This window comes from Zalophus californianus, chromosome 4 (assembly GCF_009762305.2).
Source record: "Zalophus californianus isolate mZalCal1 chromosome 4, mZalCal1.pri.v2, whole genome shotgun sequence".
Lineage (NCBI taxonomy): Eukaryota > Metazoa > Chordata > Mammalia > Carnivora > Otariidae > Zalophus > Zalophus californianus.
The window spans coordinates 21,987,784-22,006,097 of record NC_045598.1 but is presented as its reverse complement, the minus strand read 5'-3'; the positions used below and the strand labels follow the sequence as shown (position 1 = coordinate 22,006,097).

The following is an 18,314-nucleotide window of genomic DNA, read 5'->3' as shown; positions in this document are numbered from 1 at the left end:
GGCCTCCTCAGCCTCTAGGCCCAGGGCCTCCACAGTTCTCGGGCAGCACACCAGGGCGCCAACCTCAGAGCCACGGTTCGAAGGGCCCCTGGGAATCAGTCTCTCCTGTCCTCTGTCTGTGAGTAGGATGAACCCAAGGCTCCTCTCCTTCAGGGACCCGGAACCAACCCCACGCCCAGTCATCTTGTCCTTGGGATCAAGGCCTCACCTGCAGTGGATGACAACGGGCCCAGCATCAGGCGGGGTAGAGGCCTTCACGCGCCGGATGAAGGCCAGCAGCCCTGTGGCGTGGTAGGGGACGCCGTGCTCCGGCCAGGCGGTGAAGTGGAACTGGCGGACCTCGTGCCGGGCAGAGTAGCCTCTCTGGCGAGACAGAGTCACTGCTGGCTTTCCTTAGTCACCTGCCGGTTGCTCACCGCCGGATCTCAATCAGTTAACCCCAATCATGAACCGAGGTGTGGGTATTACTGACTCATGGGAGCAGCAAGAAAACCAGGGCCCAAAGAGGAGGAACTGTGGGTCCGAGGTTAGACGAGACAGACACTATACAGGAACGGGGCCCCCACCTCTGCCTGCACGGGGCTGTGCGACCCGACATGTCACTGCGACTCTCTGGTCTTAGCCTAGAGGGGGCAAGTGTCTCCTTTGAGGATTTTTACAGAGGATCACAGACAGGAGGACTCGGCCAGTCACCGGCCATGTGGCCTCGTGCGTGGCACCGCCCCTCCACCTCACTTTCTTTATTTGTACAACGGGACTAACGGAAACACCTAATCCCGGCACTTCCCGGGGCTTAACCAACACGGGCTCCGCACGATGCCCAGCACCGAGCAGGACGGGCACCACCAGCCACTGCCTTCAACTCTACCTTCTCGACGTCGTCCTGGGGTCGCCGGCCAAGGCGGTCCCCGTGCGGTGCCCCCACAGCGCTCCCTGCAGTGACGGAGCGCCTGCCTTGCTGGGGAGGACAGCAGAGCCCTCCTCGCCCCTCCTGCTCCTGCCCTGGGAGGTGGGGAGGTGGACACTGCCCCGCCTCCTCAGGCACCCCTGCAGGGACCAAGGTGACAGGAGACTCACCCGCTCCAGGGCGAAGGTGCGCACGACATACTCAGCGAGAGTCTCCGTCTTCACCAGCGTGATCTTGATGTCCCCGTACATGTCTGAGTCCTCCGGCCAGTACCGCGAGCATTTCACCTGGGATCCCCACAGGGGGCTCAGTGGGCTCTTTGCTGCCCCCCCGGCCCGCCTTACCCCCTCACCCCAAGGCCCTGCTTACCCTGCCCACCTCCACCAGCTTGGTGATCATGACAATGCTGGAACAGTGCTCCTGCCACACCATGCGCCAGAAGTCGTAGACCATCTCGGGCTTCGGCCCTGGGGCGCAGAGGGTGCTCGTCCCTGAGGCAAGGTCTCCACCCAGGGCCAGTGCACCTGCTGCCCAGCACCCCCACCCCAGGCCAGGAGGCTCCTAAGCCCCAGTGAAGGCGTCATGCTCACCCTGCGCACACCCCACCCAATGCCAACTCGTGCCTGGAGGGCCCCAGGGGTGGGCAGGATCAGAGAGGGCCTGGCTGGCCGGAGACCCCAATCATCCTGAGTGAAACCCAGGAGGTAGAGCCGGAGGGCTAGATCCTCAGTCTACAGCCCAAGTCTCCCAGAGGAATGGACAAATGAACAGTTGGGGGCAAAGACAGCCAGAGGGACCCAGGCAGCCCCCAGAGCCAGAGGCACCATCCACACTTGGGCAGGACTGAGCTTGCCTATCCTTCTGCATGCACCACCTCAGAGACAGACGGCCGAGGGAACTACAGATGCACTGAGCACATCGGGGAGACACGAACACAAAGAGGGGCAGAGACTGGCGGCCAGAAGCCGCAGCCAGACAGTGGGACTCAGGCAGAGAGACAGCAGGGAGGCAGACAGGGAGCCGAGCAGGCCAGAGGGAAGGCAGCAGGGCAGACGGCATTCAGCGCACGGGCGCGGGCACAGGTGCAGGTACCTTGAGTGGCTATGAAGTGGTTTGACCTGTGGTAACCCTGGAACAGGAGAAGAGGCTGCAGTGAGACCCCAGGAGCGGCCCCTCACTCCCTCCGATCTCACATCCTCTGCCCCCCTCCCACGTGCAGCACGCTCACTCACGGCCACCTGCCCGCCCTCTTCCCTGGGGCCTCCGCACCAGGGGAGGGGGGACCTGTCCTCCCAGTAAGGATGGAAGAGCAGCTGGGACACCAGTGTCTTGGGTCCAAACCCATCTTTGCTGTGTGACTCCACAGAGGACACAACTCCTATATGGACCTAAAGGGTCTCCCCACCCATAAACTGGGGGGATTAGCCACAGTCAGCTTATCGCCCGGCTGTGTGGATACAAATAAAGTCCACGGTGATCCTGCCCAGGTTACCAGGGGGTCCCCGGACCCCAGGCTGGGTCTCATCAGCCATCCCAGCCCCCGTGGGGCAACCAGGGGGGCAGTGCCCCCTCCCCACTACATGTCACCCAGAGCTTGAGGGACCCAGGGGCCCAGATGAAGGCTTCAGGTCGGAAGCAAGCGAACACATGGGTTACTCATGGCCCTCAGATAAAATGGTTTTTAAATAATAATCATTTTTGAGATTATGATCTCAATTATGATCCCTATTATGATCACATACTGTGCTAAGCACTTTACCTACATGATCTCCCACAAAAGAGAGGGCAAGAGCTACTTCATCCTCCATCCCCAGAGCCCTCAGGCTGCAAAGGGGACCCAGCCAGCCCCAACTCCCACCCTGGGGCCACAGCCAGTCCTGCCATCCTGCCCGCACACTGGCACCCAGGGCACCCCTGCGGGCACCACGGGAGAGGTAAATGTGCAGCAGCACTGACACAAGAGAAAACAATCAAGTTCACGCCCACAACCCAGCTCCCCACGCCTCGGTCAGACTGCCAGGGTTCAAGTCCCAGCTCTACCTCTCGCTAGCCATGAGCCCACAGGCAGAGCCCTTTATTTCTCTAGGCCTCGATTTTCACATCTACATCTACATCTACAAAATGGGAACGATTACGGTATTTACCTCCTTGGGCTGTTGTGAGGAGTCAACAAAGTAACATACCGTCAAGGGTCTGTCGCCACGGCCAGCACAGAGTTGGCACTTGGTCAATGGTACCTATTATTACTGCTACTACTTTCAAGTTCAAAGAGTAGCCCCGAAGATTCCAACAGTATGGCTGTCAAGAATTCCTCGGGCAGAGGGTGGTTTACTCCAGGGGTTAAGAATCTGCGCTGGGGAGTCAGGTTGATGTGGGTTCCTATCGCAGCTCTACAGAGCAGCTAAGTGACTCCGGCCACATTATAAAAGGGCACTCCTCGGTCTTTAACGTACATCCGCAGCTCCTAGGGATCTTGTTAAAAGGGAGATCAGACTCAGAAGGTCTGGCATGGGGCCCAGGATTGCGCCTTTCCAACCAGCTCCCGGGGGGACCAGTGCTGGACCTGAAAACACACTGGAGTGGCCAGACTCTCAGCCTCCCGAGCCTCTGCTCTGCTCCCTTCTGCAATGTAGGGGTAACAGTGAGACACACACAGCTCAGAGATTCTGCTGTATACCCGCACACCGTGCCCAAAACCCAGTTCCAGTTACCAACAGTGAAGAGCATCCCAGAGCCACTGGGCCCTCACTGGCAGAACTGCTCCGAGCTGGCCTAACCCCCAGCCACTGTCTCTGTCTCAGGTCCTCAGCTGAGCTGCTGGGCAAATGGGGTCCCAGGGGAAGGCCCAGCAAAGGCGAGGCCAGGGCAGCCCTCCCACCTCCAGTGCTGGTCAAGCGGGAAACAGGCTCCTCCACCTAGAACCAGCTGGCCTGAGAATCCCACATGAGAGCAAGCGTCTCTTTGGATTCATCTAGCCCTCTCTCTCCGGTGCCTGGCCCAGTGCCAGCACCCAAGCTAGTCAGCAAATACAGTCCACAGCGAAACGAGTTTTTAACAGATCACCCTCCCTATCTGCATATTAAAGTCTTCATGCATAGGTGCATTCCTGCACAATTAGAGAACACTACAATGGAAAATGGAAAATGATCAGGTGTGAAAGGAAGGCAAGCAGATCGATTACCTCGAGCACACCCACTTTAGAGCATCTGAGAGCACACTGGTCCTCACCTCCCAGGCATCACCATGTTCTGGGCACATCCCCACACCTGCCTGGAGCCTCTGCCTGGGTGGCGCTGGGGGACTGACCACTTGCATCATGGACAAGCACCCCAGGGCCTCCTGGTGCTCCCCCACAGGGAGAGAACCAGAGTCTAGTATGAGCGTCAAGGGCTCACATGGGGCTTGTGCCCCAGCTCCACGCAGCCATGAGCAAGTCACTGAAATTTCCTAAGGCTCGGTCATCTCACCTGCCAAATGTCGGTCCCTACTGCTCAGAGTATGGGAAAGATGAAATGATGTGCCTAACATGTTGGCACAGAGCCAGGCGCCCAGCCAATGATACTCTTGTTAACTGGCATTTGAAGATGGATTAAAGCCAAGTCTTCTATGGCCACTGAAGAGTGTTGAGGAGGAACCAAGTGCGTTGTACGGAGACTGACATAAAGAAATGTACCTGTATTCATCGCCTCCTCATGGGGGCGCCACCACTGAGTATATCCACCCATTTCATGGGCCTATTATTCCATTTAAATTTGGGAACTTTACAAACTGTTGAAGCACACTCACAATAAGGGGGGGTGATATCTGGGAACATATCTGGGATAACTGGTCATCTCCAGCAGCTGTGACTGTGGGGACCTTTCATTTCGTACATACAGAAATGTGTATATTTCTGCATTGTCTGAAAGTTTGATAATGAACTGTATTTTTGCAATCTTTAAAAAACAAGAAGTATTTTTTAAAGGAGATAGAAAGATACCCACAAAATAGCGAACAATCCCATCCATCAGGCATCAAATATTATAAAAATAATATTCAGTTCACCCTTGAACAACATGGGGGTTTGGGGCGCTGACCTCCTGGGGAAGTTGAAAATCCACGCATAACTTTTGGCTCCCCCAAAACTTAACTACTAATAGCCTGGTTGGCTGGAAGCCTTACTGAGAATATGAACAGTCAAGTAACACATATTTTGTATATTATATGGTATTATATATTGTATTCTCATAACAAAGTGAGCTAGAGGAAAAAAATATTAATAAAATCATAAGGAAGAGAAAATACATTTATAATTTATAAGTAAAAAATAAATAAAATACAAATAAAAATATAAACATAAAATATAAGTAAAAAATAAATTTAATAAAATAAAAAATAATTTATTTATTTAAAAAAAAATCCACAAGAAAGGGAACAGTGCAGTTCAAACTCAGGCTGCTCGAAGGTCAAATGTGTATTAAAAACCAAATTAGGGGCGCCTGGGTGGCTCAGTCGGTTAAGCGGCTGCCTTCGGCTCAGGTCATGATCCCAGGGTCCTGGGATCGAGCCCCATGTCCGGCTCCCTCCTCGGCGGAGAGCCTGCTTCTCCCTCTCCCTCTGCCTGCCACTCTGCCTACTTGTGCTCTCTATCTCTCTGTCAAATAAATAAATAAAATCTTTAAAAAAAAAAAACCAAATTAAAGCATCACTGGATGAATAGGACTTTTTAAAAATATTCCTAGAAGGCCCAGAGATGGCACAATTTTTAGAGATAAAATACCCAAACTGCTCCCCTAAAATAAAACGTTCAAAGGAGGGCTAAATTGAGGGCAAAGTAATTAGGGTTGAGTTTCAAGCAAACTGACCACAAGGGGACTTGAACACCAGAGAAACTAGTTTTAAGGGGACTGGCGGGGCCGTCCTCGCTTCCTTCAAGACCCTGACCCCCCCAGCAGCAGCGATGGGGCACCCACAGAGCAGCCTCCCCCCCTCCCGGCCCTCCCAGGGCCCCACAGAAGGTACAGCTAGTGAGACTCACTGGGCGTGGGGAGCTGGGGCACAAAGGTGACAGAAGGTGGCGGCCAGTGAAGGGGGCCTGTGGAAGCCCCCCAACCCTGATGCCCCATCTCAGGGCAGTGGAGGAGGGGACGGAATGGTTTACGAGGGAGGTAGTGTCGGATCTGCAGCCCCAGGCGGCCCCCGGCCAGGCCGCTGAAGTGGACAGTTGGCGTTGGGCACACGAGCGGAAGAGAAGGAGCACAGAGACAGAGAGAGAAAGGCAGCCAGAGGCCATGAGAGAGTCTGAGGTACAGCTGGGTGAGAAGGCAGGCGAGGGAGGAGACGGGGAGAGAGATACTTACTTCACGGTTTATCCGAATCTTAATGATGCCAGTGAGGGAACAGTACAAAGCAAAAGAGACAGATATTAGGCCAGAGGCAGATGGAGGTGGACGGAGCACAGGAGTGGCCAGGATGGGCGATGTGAGGAGGGGAGGCAGCGCAGAGACGGGCGCCGGGCTGGGCCGGAGAGCGGGGAGTGGTGTGAGCCGGCGGGGGGCCCGTGGGGGAGCCAACCGGGACACTGAGGAGACCCAGAAGAGGCCCCCGTCATCGAAGTCGCCCGAGTCTGAGAGGCCAGGCCCAGCCCGTACCCCAGTCAAGGGAGAGCATGGGAGGTGAGGGATAAGGCAAGGAATTCTGGGAAATATGGGGTAGCATATTTTCTGGCCCCCAGGAGGTGAAGAAGAGGGAGAGGTCTCCCACGCCACTGACTATGCCGCTGACCTTCCTCCTCCCTCACTCCTGCTGCTCCCTATTCCCACCCTTTCCTCTCCAGCCACCCAGAGCCGGCTCAAGCCCCCACCTCCATGCAGCCCGCCAAGGCTAGCCCTGGCGTACCACTAACTTGCTGTGTGACACTGGGAAAATCATTCCTTGTGTCTGGCCTGTGCTTTCCCAGCTCATCTGAAATGACTTTACTTGTAGATATGTTTGTGTGTCTCCCCGACTAGAAGCCATACATTCAAGGAAAGCAGGGATGGTGCCTATGTTGTTCACTGCTCTATCTCTGTTGCCCACCATGACGCCTGGCACATGGTAGATGCTCAAAATAGATCTGATAAACAAACAAATGATTCTCTCCCGAACCTGGCTTGCTGTCAGGGTGGGAGAGTCTGCCCTGGGTCCCTGGGCCCTGCCCCATCTTGCCCTTGTCCACACCTGGGGAGCAGATTCATCACCTCTTCACACCTGAGCCCGGGCCTCCTGGATGCCTGCCCTGTCCCTAGCCCCTTGCTCTGGTCCATCCGGGCCCAGCTGCTGCACCGCATGGCAGGAGAGCCTTGTGGTTAGCAGCAAAGGCTTGGGAGACACAGACAGGCTGAGATCTGAGCCCCTTTTTGCCCACTCACTAGCTCTGTGACCTCGGACGAGTAGCTCCACCTCTCAGAGTCTGTCTCCTCACCTGCAAAGTGAGGTCGCGATACTAACTACCTCGTAGCATGATTTTAGGGATTATGTAAAATGAAATCTTTGATATAAAGTGCTTAGCACAGCGCTTGGCACACAGTACCTGCTCGATAAACATGAGTTGTTATTCTTCAAGTGCCGCTCTGCTCACAGTCCAAACACTTGCAGCAACTCCCGCCCGGACCCCTAGGGAAAAGCCCCACCTCCTCCGCCTGCCACCTGAGGCCTTCGAAGTCCAGCCCCTGCCTGCCTGCAGCCTTCCTATGAGTCATTCGAATCCCAGCTCCAAGCCTCTCGGTCCCTCAGTGAGAGGGGCTCCTTCCTCCACTCCAGGCCTAGCTGTCTGCCCACTCCCCTTCTTTCTGCTTCACGGAAGCCCCTCCTCTGTCCGCCCTGCAGGAAGTTTTCCTGATGGCTTTCGTCTGCCCTCCCCTCCTCTGAGCTCCCTGGCACTGACTGCAGGAGGTGGGGGCGCTATGAACCCCCGCATATTCCCTGCCAGGTCGCTGGCCTGCCTGGGCACTGTGCCTGGAGCAGGCGGGGCCGGGCCCGCAGAGATGAAGGCGAGGCACTCACGTCTATGTAGTTGGCGTTAATGTAGTCGGCATCGGGGCCTCCCATCATCGGGGGCAGTTTCACTCGGTGTCGATCATCTGGAAACACAAAGCGGGGGGCCATGGGGTGGGCAGGGACTGAGCTGAGGAGCGCAGAGCTAGGGCAATGAGGGGAAGCTTCCAGAAGGCCAGAGGTACGGCTCAGGCAGGAGAGCCAGGGAATCTCGAGGCTCAGGGCTGACCAGGAGGCTCTCAGCACCAGAGGGGGCAAGACAGGCCAGGGGTTAGAACCTGGGCTGCGGCACCAAAGGAGGCCCAAGATCATTTGCTACTCAGGTGAGTATCAGCTGTGTGACCTTGAGCAGGGAGCTTAACCTCCCAAGCCTCAGTTTCCTTACCTGTAAACTGGGGGTTATATGTCCCACACCACTGGGTTATTGAGAGAAGTAAGTAAAATAATAGGTGTGATAATCAGCACATGGCTTGGCGTGTGGGAGGCCCTCAGTAGTGGTCACTCCGGCTGTTCTTCACCCCCAGCCAGTTCCCTCCCACCCATGGCCCCAGACCCAGGCCTTTCCCCAGGACTCACAGGCAGGCGCAGGCTCTTGCCGGCTGCCCTTGACCTTGTCTTTCTTCTTTGTGGCATCCCAGCCTTCAAAGAAGCTCTGCCAGAAGGGAAAGTAAAGGGGTAGTCAGCGGGGCAAGGAGACCCCTCCCCTCATAAGACCCCATCCCCTAACAGGATGGGAGTGGGACCACAGATAAGGGCCAAACTCAGGGTTCAACTTGGAGCCTGAGATCAAGTCACCATATATCCCTTTATCAGCAAGGGACTAAGTTCAAAACCAAGCAGTGTGAGGGGGAGGAAGAGAGAAAAGCAGCCGGTGGGGGGGCGTCGGGTCAGAGTTCACAGACACTTCAGAAGGAGGGTCAGGTTTAGGGTAAATCCAGGTTTGAGTTGGGAAGAAGGTAAAAGTGAAGGTCAAATTAAGATTAGAATAAGGTGGTGTCAGAGTTCAGATGGAGGGAGGATGAGATTCGAATCAGAGATCCAATGGAATTTAGGATGAGAGTCAGGGTCCAAGTCAAGACTGGGTGTTAGGTTAGAGGTCAGGGTCCGTCATGGTGGCCAGAGTCATATTAGGGAGAAGATGGGGATCATGATCAGGGTCTAGATGGAGACTGAGAGAAGACTGAAGGTCAGATTTCAAGTCAGGATCAGGAGGAGTGTGAGAAACCAGGTCAGTCTGTGATTGGGGTCAAGGTAAAAAAAAAAAATTAGGTTGAGTTAGGGTCTGTCAGAGCAAAGGTCCATCCAGGGTGAGGCTGAGGGTTGCCCAGGGTCAGGGTCCACAGCATGCAGGAGCCCGGCGAGGCCCTGGCGAGGGGTCCTGGCTGGACCGGGGCCCCGCACCTCGTACTCCTGCTTGAAGCCATAGCCCTCGGCCGTCTTCATCTGGTTGATGTGCTGCAGGAGGTCGGCCACACGCACCGCAGGATGCAGCTGGCCCGTGTGATATGGGGAGCCCTTCCGGCCACAGGGACGCCGCGGTGAGCCCCCCAGCAAGCTGCTGGCCTCAGTGACCCCGGCACTGCGCTGGTCTCCTGCAGTCAGAGAGAGGAAAGGGGGTTCCTGACGCACACAGCATCCCAGACGGACTCGGGGTGGGGGAGGGGTGCATGGCCAACATGGAGGTTGTTCCCCGGGGCCAAGCAGCCTGGCTGGGCCCACCCGGTGCGCCCCTGGGCGAGTCCCTTCCCTTCTGCATCTGTTTTTCCATCTGTAACATGAGCAGGTTGGGCCACGTGCTCTCTGGGGGCCCTTCCGGCCCAGCCCTTCTGGCCCTGCTGCAATCCTGGGGTCCCCTGACTCCATCCTGTCGCTCCCCAGCCTGGACCACCCCTCTGTGACTTCACCGCACTGCCTGCAGGGGGCAGCGCTCAGCAGAGCACAAGAGAGCCCCTCCCTTTCCAGAGAACAATCTGGAGCAATTGGCAACTCCTAGTAATTACCCCCATTCAAAGACAAGCAAATCCCGAAATTAGCTGCTGCCACCACCCCCTCCACAGATTAACGGGAGGCACCTGAATAGCAGCATTTCTCCTGTGCAAGCATTTCCATTGTCAGCCTGTGCGGCAGCCTCAGCCAATTGGGGATCAGGTCAGAGGTTCCCAGTGACACACACACACACACACACACACACACACACACACACACACACACACACACACGGAAAACTATCCCCTCCCTCCAGGCCCACCTGCTCCCTGCTCTTCTGGTCAGCATCCCCAAGGACATCCCACCCTGGTCCCCCAGATCAGGCCCTGGGACGGGGCAAAGTGCCCCACTCAGTCACACTGGTCCTGGACACTCGCCCTCATACACTGAACACCCATTTCTCTCGTCCTGTCCTGGGTACGATGCAGGGGCTCAGTCAAGACCAGCCCTTCACATTTCTCACAGCTCTTCTCTGCCCAGGTCCCAGCTGGCAGGGGCAGGTGGGGAAACCCCCAGTGGGGCCCAGGTGCCAGCCCCCTCCCTTCCCACCACCTCCAACACCCTTCTCCTTCTGCTTTTGCCTGGTGCACTCCTAACCAACCTTCAGATCTTAGCCGGAATCAGCCTTCTTAGGGAACCTTCTCCGGTACCTGGCCTCTGACTCCTACTCATGGCTGACAGACAAAATGAATTCACAACATCAGGACAGACTCCTGGCTGCTCAACTCCCCCAGACTCCAAGCCCTGGCTCTTCAAACCAGGGGGACTTCTGTACCCTGCTTGGGTTCCCTGTGCCACGGTTTAAAAACCGCCTCCAGGCAGACAGGCAGTGTGATGATGCAGCCCACCTCATCTGCTTCTCTTCTCTGGGGAATCAGTCCTGAGCTACCATTCACCCAATGTCTGAAGACAAATCCTTCACATTTGCTCCAGATTTTCAAGTTACTTGCAGCTGGAGGGCAAGTCATGTGCCAGTTACACCACTGTGGTTAGATACCCCAAGCCTTTAATTCTTCAGATGGAGAAACTGAGGCCCAAAGAGAGGCTTGCCTAATGCAGTGGTTGCAAAAGTGCATTCCAGAAAACACAGATCACGGCAAATGACTAAGTGCTACTCCATTAAAAGGGAGAAGAGAAGGGGGATGAGGAGGGGTTCTCTGTTTTAAAGGAATCTGTGAAATTCTGGTTGAAACCAAAAGAAGTATGTTTTTCCCCCTATAAGATCTCCCAGGGCTTCCTACAAATTAGTGTGCATTTTCAATCTCCAAGAGATGAGTAGAAACAGCGATGTTTCACCACCATCTCTCAACAAGGAGAGCTTTTTTTGTTTGTTTCAGGAAACATCCTCAGGGGAACACAGGGATGATTGTGGTGATTAAGACACAGGCCCTGGAGTCAGACAGGCCTGAGATCAAATCCCAGCTCTTCATGGGACCCTGGGGATGTTACTTACTCTCCCTAAACCTCCCTCTTCATGTATCAAGTGAAGACAAAAACTGTTACTCTCCCATATGATGATATAAATATTAAATAAGATAATGCATATAAAGCACCCAGCCCAGTGCCCGGCACGTATCAAGCACTTGCAAATGGGGCTGTGGACATAACTAGTCCCAGAAAGCCAGGGCAGTTGGCTGACCAGAGGGTCAGCCTGGTCCTTCTCCACTGCAGGATCCTGGTTCAGGACCCGACAATTCTGAAGAGCATCTACAATAAATACACAAGGGCAAAGATTTCAAGACAAAGGATATCTGCTGATTCGACACACTGGGAGACAGAGAGGTCCTAGTGCTTTTCATGGAAGCCATGCCGACAGCTCCCTGGAGGGCTCTCCAGGTGGAGAAAGGGACAAAGGAGGGTGTGGGGAGTCCAACAGCCCATCCCTGATGACCTGAAGGGTCAGTCCTGATGCAGCCTCACAGGTACACACAGAATCAGCTTACAATGGCTGAAGACAAGCAAAAAATCCCACCTGGTCGGGCTCCTGATGGGAAGCCAAAGCCAAATCTTGGGCTTCTGCCTGAGCCCAAGAGGGATATAAGATGTTATACAAAGACCACCAGAAGGGGCGCCTGGGTGGCTCAGTTGGTTAAGTGTCTGCCTTCGGCTCGGGTCATGGTCCTGGGGTCCTGGGATGGAGCCCCGCGTCGGGATCCCTGCTCGGTGGGGAGTCTGCTTCTCCCTCTCCCTCTGCCCCACCCCCGCCACCCCCCATGCTCTATCTCTCTAGCGCTGTCTCTCTCTCTCTCTCTCTCTCAAGTAAATAAAATCTTTAACAAAACAAAAAACGAAACAAAGACCACCAGAAGATAACAGGGTGATGAGCAGTGACATTGCCAAGAGGCTCTTCTACTTCCTGAGCCCAGAGAAGACAGGTCTCTACTCTCCTTGTGCGATGTGAGAGATGTGAGACACACACTCTCCCCCCTACCCCACCCCCACCCCAAGGACCAGCTTGGAGGAAGAGAGGAAAGAAGGTGAGTGCCAGCCCTCAGCTTCAAGACTGCCACCCGGGGATTCTTCCAGGCTCTCCCCAGCTCCATCGTGATTGTGGGACATCTGCAAGTAACCACCAGAGAGCTGAGGTTTGGGGAGGGAGGGCTGAGGCCCAGAGGGAAAAAACACTGGGTCTGGAGTCAGACCCAAATTCAAATTCTGAGTCAAGTCACTGGACCTCTCTGGGCCTCAGTTTCCCCACCTGAAAATGAAAAGATGGGCCCTTTACCCGATTCCCACCCACCTCAGACGAAGACAGGCTCCCAGTTATATGATCTAGGAGCACTCCAGACTTTTCCTTCCCTAGTGCAATTAGGAAATAACTTTAAAGAAACATAGCTTGTAATAATAGCTAATACTATCTTACATATCGAGTACTTTCATATGCCTGGCATGATCCTTAAGTCACGTAATCCTTAGACTATTCCTATGATTTAAGCATTATTGTCATGCCCTATCCAAATGAGGAAACCAAGACCCACAAGGGGTGAGTTACTTAGTCATTAAGCAGCAGCACCAGGATTCAAACCCAGGCCCATCCGACTCTGGGGCCCTGTTGTCTACCCCACTTTCCCTGTCTTTTTCTTCCTGATAAAGGAGAGTGTGTGGTGAGGAAAAGAACCTAGCACTTATATGACAAACCATTCGGCGGGCAGAACCCACTGGCACCAACAGAGGTCAAGAGCTCCAGATGGACAGGGCTCAGAAAGGATTGAGGGTTTTCACAGGCTGGATTTCAGACACAGTGGGGGACCCATTCCCACATGCTGGGAACATCCCAGCCACCTTCCTCACGGCCAGCCTGCCACCATTTACTCAGCGTGGTAAGTCCCCGTTGTAAAAGACTGAGGATGCAGCCAAGTCACCTTGGCTTTCTGTTCCCCACCACCCAAATCGAGGTTCCTCTGTTTGGAAAGCAACGAAGGAAGTGGAGGCTGGGGCGTAGGGCGTGGGGAGAGAAAAGGGGCGGACCCACGGCCCCAGTCTCCTGACCACACCTCCACCATAGCCTGCGCCGTGCCCATGGTTACGCCTCACCAGCAGCCACATCTTGTCCAGCCCAGCCCAAACCCTGACCAGCTCTGCCCAAAGGCACTTCTTCTCAAAACTCCTACAGCACTAATTGCTTCCACCATCCCCATGGCAATTAGCCTGGGGCTGACTTCCCTTGGCCAGGTCTCCCCAGCTGTCAGCGAGGGGGCTGGGGGCAGAGCCCGGGGATCCTGCCTCTCTGGGTCTCTCCAGAGGACTCAGCAGCAAGGCAGGGGCCCACACTGCCCCCACCTCCCACTCTCCCCACCGACCGCTGGAGTTTCCCGCCCAATCATACATCTCCGTGTGCTCCCTCACCCGAGCATGCCCTTCCTTTCCCATCTCTGCCTGTCCAAATCCTGCCCATGCCTCACTCGAGGCAGCTCTTTGCAACTCAGAAAGACCTGCATTTAAATCCTGGCTCTGCCACTTTCTGCCTGTTTGACAAGTGACTTCCCCTCTCTGAGCCTCTCTGTTTCCTCTCTGCTTCCTCATTTGTAAGATGAGTTGATAATGGCTACCGTGCTGGGCGGGGGGGTGAAAATTTAATGAGGAAGACCACAAAGACAACATGATAAATAAGGGCATGTCAGTGAATTTTAAAACCTAAATGAAACGGACAAATTCCTAGACAAATAATAACTTACTACAAGTGGCTTGAAAAAAAAATAGAAAGTCTCAATAGTCCTCTACTCCTTTAAATAAATTGAATTAAAAGTTTAAAATTTTTCCATGAAGAAAACAACAGGAAGAGATTGTTTTATAGGTGAATTCCACCAAACTCTCAAGGTGTCAGTTATTCCAATCTTTCATAATAAAGAAAAAAGAGAAGAAACCTCAGTGCATTTTACAAGACTAATAGAATCTTGATACCAAAAACCAGACAAGGATAGGACAAAAAAGAGAAAATCATGGGCCAATCCCACTCTTGAATATAGCTTTGAAATCTTGAACAATATTATACCTATACTGAAATCCAAAAAGACATAAAAAATATAATGCATCATGACCAAGCTGATTTTACCCCAGGCATTGAAGGTTATTTTAACTTTAGAAAATCTGAAAATGTCACTCCCCTCATTAACAACTATATATACATATGCACATATATATACACATATATATGTGAGTGTGTGTGTGTATATATATATATATACGTATTTATATATATAAAATGCTGCAGAAAAAGCATTTGGTAAGTTTAATGCTCATATAAATAAAACCTCTTAGCAAACCAAAAACTGAAAAGAATTTTAACCTGATAAAACATTTCTACCAAAAACTGTAGCAAACTTCATTCTCAGTGTTTAATGTCAGAAGCGTTCTTTTTAAATCCAAGAAAACAAGACAAGGATTCCTGCTATTACCACTTCCATCCAATCCAGTGCTGGAGGTCCCATCCAGTGCCACTCAGAAAGACAAGAAAAAAAAGGAAGGGAAGTGAGACAGAAGAAACAGAATTGTTTGTATTTACAGATCCTCCGATCATACTCAGAAAACCTGAAAGATTCTACAGATAAATGAAAATTAGTAAGTAAGGGTATCAAGGACTAGGGATATAAGATCAATATATATACATAAAAAATCAACTATGTTTCTCTATATGAGCAACAATTAGAAATGTTATATTTTAAAAGTGTACCATTTGTGTTGGGAAACTGGACATCCACATGCAGAAAAAAGTGGAGTTGGACCCTTACCTCACACCATATACAGAAGTTAACACAAACTAGATCAAAGACCTCAATGTAAGACCTAACACTATAAAACTCTTTGAAGAGGGCCACCTGGGTGGCTCAGTTGGTTGAGTGTCCATCCAACTCTTGATTTTGGTTCAGATCATGATCTCAGGGTCATGAGCTCGAGCCCCATATCGGTCTCTGCACGGAGCATGGAGCCTGCTTGAGATTCTCTCTCCCTCTCCCACTGCCCCTCCTCCACCCCACTCATGTGCTCTCTGTCTCTATAAAAAGATAATAATTGTTTTAAAAAGATAAAAAAAAAACTGTTAGAAGAAAAGGCAAAAACCTCATGACATTGGATTTGACAAATGATTTCTTGGCTACGACACCAAAAGCACAGACAATAAGAGATAAAAATAGACAAACTGGACCTCATGAAAATTTTTTAAATTTTGTGCATCGAAAGACACAATCCACAAAGTAAAAAGGCAAACCACCGAAGAGGAAAAAATATTTGCAAATCATATATCCGATAAGGGGTTAATATCTAGAGTACAGAGAGAACTCCTAAAACTCTACAGCAAAAAAAAAACAAACAAACACAAAAAAAACAATTCAAAAATGGGCAAAGGGCCTGAATAGATATTTCTGCAAATACGATACACAAATAGCACACACACACAACGTGACATCATTCATCATTAGAGAAATGTAGATCCAAACTTCAGTGAGATACTACCTCACACCCACTGGAATGGCTACTATCAAAAAAAAAAAAAAAAAAAAAACCCAGAAAATAACCAGTGTTATAAGGATGTGGAGCCCCTATGCACGGTTGGAAGGAAAGCCAGACGGTACAGCCACTATGGAAAACAGTATGGTGGTTGCTCAGAAAATTAAAAATAGAATTACCATATGATGCAGCCATTCCTCTGGATATGTACCCAAAAGAACTGAATCAGGGTCTTAAACAGATATGTGTACACCCATGTGCATAGCAGCCTTCTTCACGATAACTAAAACATGGAAGCAACCTAAGCGTCCATGGGTGGATGAATGAATAAGCAAAACGTGGTACATACATGTCATGGAATATTCATCAGCCTTAAAAAGGAAGAAAATTTTGAAAGATGCTCGAAGATGAAAGAAGCTTGAAAACATTCAGCTAAGTGATACAAGCCAGTCACAAAAGGACAAATGCTCTATGATTCCATGTATACGAGATAATTAGAGTAGTCAAATTCACAGACACAGCAAGTAGAATGGGGGTTGCCAGGGGCCAGGAAGAGGCAGGAATGGGGGGCTACTGCTTCATGGGAACAGAGTTTCAGTTTCACAAGATGAACAGAGCTATGGGGTTGGCTGAAGGTGATGGTCGCACATCATGCATGTCTTTAATACCCCCGAACTGCACACTTAACAGTTAAGATGGTAAATTCTACGTTACGTGTATTTTACCACACACACCAACACAATGTACCATTTGCAATGGAAATCAAAAATACAAGGGACCTGAGGGTCCATCTAACAAAAGATGTGCAAAGTTTTATGGAAAAAATTACCGAAAGACACTCAAGACCTAAATACATAGGGTGATATATATCCCTTCCACGGATGTAAAGACAATTTCATAAGATGTCAGTTCTCCCCAAATTGATCTGAACATTTAATACAAATCCACCCAACAAAGTTTTCCAAGTAACTTAAAAAGATGATTCTGAAACGTATGAGAGAGACAGGCGCCTGGATGGCTCAGTTAAGCATCCAACTCCTGATTTCAGTTCTCAGGGTTATGAGATCGAGCCCCACATCAGGCTCCATGCAGAGCGTAGAGATTAAGATTCTCTCTTTCCCGGGGCACCTGGGTGGCTCAGTTGGTTGAACATCTGCCTTCAGCTCAGGTCATGATCCCAGGGTCCTGGGATCGAGCCCCACATCAGGCTCCCTGCTCCGCAGGGAGCCTGCTTCTCCCTCTGCCCCTTACCCCACTCATACTCATTCTCTCTTCCTCTCTCTCAAAACCATAAAATCTTAAAAAAAAGATTCTCTCTTTTCCTGTCCATCTACCCCCTCCTTCGCCCTGCTTGCACACAATCCCTCTCTAAATAAATATAATGAAATGTATGAGAAAGAGATTAAGAAAAATGTAGCCAAGACATTCCTGATGAGGAGCAAAGCCGGGAGAACTTGATGTACCAGATACAAGACTTACATAACTCTAGTAATGAGGCAATCAGGTATCAACAGACACAGGAATCACCAAAGTGGCCGATCAAAGAGAACAAGGAGCCAAAAAACAATCCACAAATACATGGAAGCATGATCCCTGATGAGGGTGGCTTTACAGTCAGTGGTGAAAATACAAACTGTAACAGAAGCTGGGACATGAGTTACTACAGAAAAATAAATAAAAGAAAATATAAAAAAAGAAAATCCTTCATCCCTATGACACACGAAAATCAATCACAGAAGGGTAAAGATTGAAATGTGCAATGCAAAAATATAAAAAGGTTTAGAAAAAAGTAAAAAATATTTTATGACCCTGCAAAGGAAGCGAGCATTCTTGGAAAAAAACACAAAAAGTAGAAATCAGAAAGGAAAAGACTGATGAACTTGACTAAATTAAAATAAAAACTTGTTCCTCCAAAGACACTATAAATAACCTGCGAAGATGAGCCACAAATTGAGAGAAGATATTTGCAATTCATAAGTGAAAAGTGATTATCATCCTAAATATATAAAGAACTCCTAAAAACCACTAAGAAAGCAACAGAAAACCTAATAGAAAATTAGGTAAAAGGCATGAACAGGCATTTCATGGAAGAAGAACGATGAATGGCCAATAATGATTTGAAAATATGCTCAACCTCATTAGTAATCAGAGAAATGCAAATTAAGACTATAGAGAATTACCATTTTATACAAACTAGTTTGGCAAAAGTGAAGAAGCCTGGCAAATTCTGAGCTTGCCGTGGAGCCGCAGAAGCCCTCGCTCGCTGCTGCTGGCCGTGAGCGCAGGCAAAGCCACTCTGGGACACGGCTCGGCACCGTCTCCCCAAGGGGAGCAAGCACACGCTCTGCAATCCGGCTGTTCTATGTCTCAGATCTCCCGTGCAGATGCATCTGGAGATCCATTTAAGAACATTCAGAGCAGCCTCGTTTGTAATAACCAGAAAACTGGAAGCAAATCAGATGTC

At 51.1% G+C, this 18,314-nt stretch overlaps 1 protein-coding gene across 7 annotated transcripts in view; it reads right to left on the bottom strand.

Annotated features, from left to right (window-relative positions):
* The window catches only part of PTPRU (protein tyrosine phosphatase receptor type U), a 77,152-nt gene that overhangs the window by 10,859 nt on the left and 47,979 nt on the right, over positions 1 to 18,314 (bottom strand). For 3 of the 7 annotated variants that reach the window (XM_027569808.2, XM_027569822.2, XM_035727303.1), the window contains 8 exons: positions 9,323 to 9,513; positions 8,498 to 8,573; positions 7,931 to 8,007; positions 6,247 to 6,264; positions 2,000 to 2,036; positions 1,277 to 1,374; positions 1,078 to 1,194; positions 209 to 363 (listed from right to left, as the gene is read on the bottom strand). In XM_027569808.2, coding sequence (XP_027425609.1) covers positions 209 to 363; positions 1,078 to 1,194; positions 1,277 to 1,374; positions 2,000 to 2,036; positions 6,247 to 6,264; positions 7,931 to 8,007; positions 8,498 to 8,573; positions 9,323 to 9,513 — 769 coding nt within the window. Of the gene's footprint in view, positions 1 to 208; positions 364 to 1,077; positions 1,195 to 1,276; positions 1,435 to 1,999; positions 2,037 to 6,246; positions 6,265 to 7,930; positions 8,008 to 8,497; positions 8,574 to 9,322; positions 9,514 to 18,314 lie in introns of all 7 variants that reach the window. The other 4 variants (XM_027569816.2, XM_027569824.2, XM_027569837.2 and 1 more) reach the window with 3 other exon arrangements.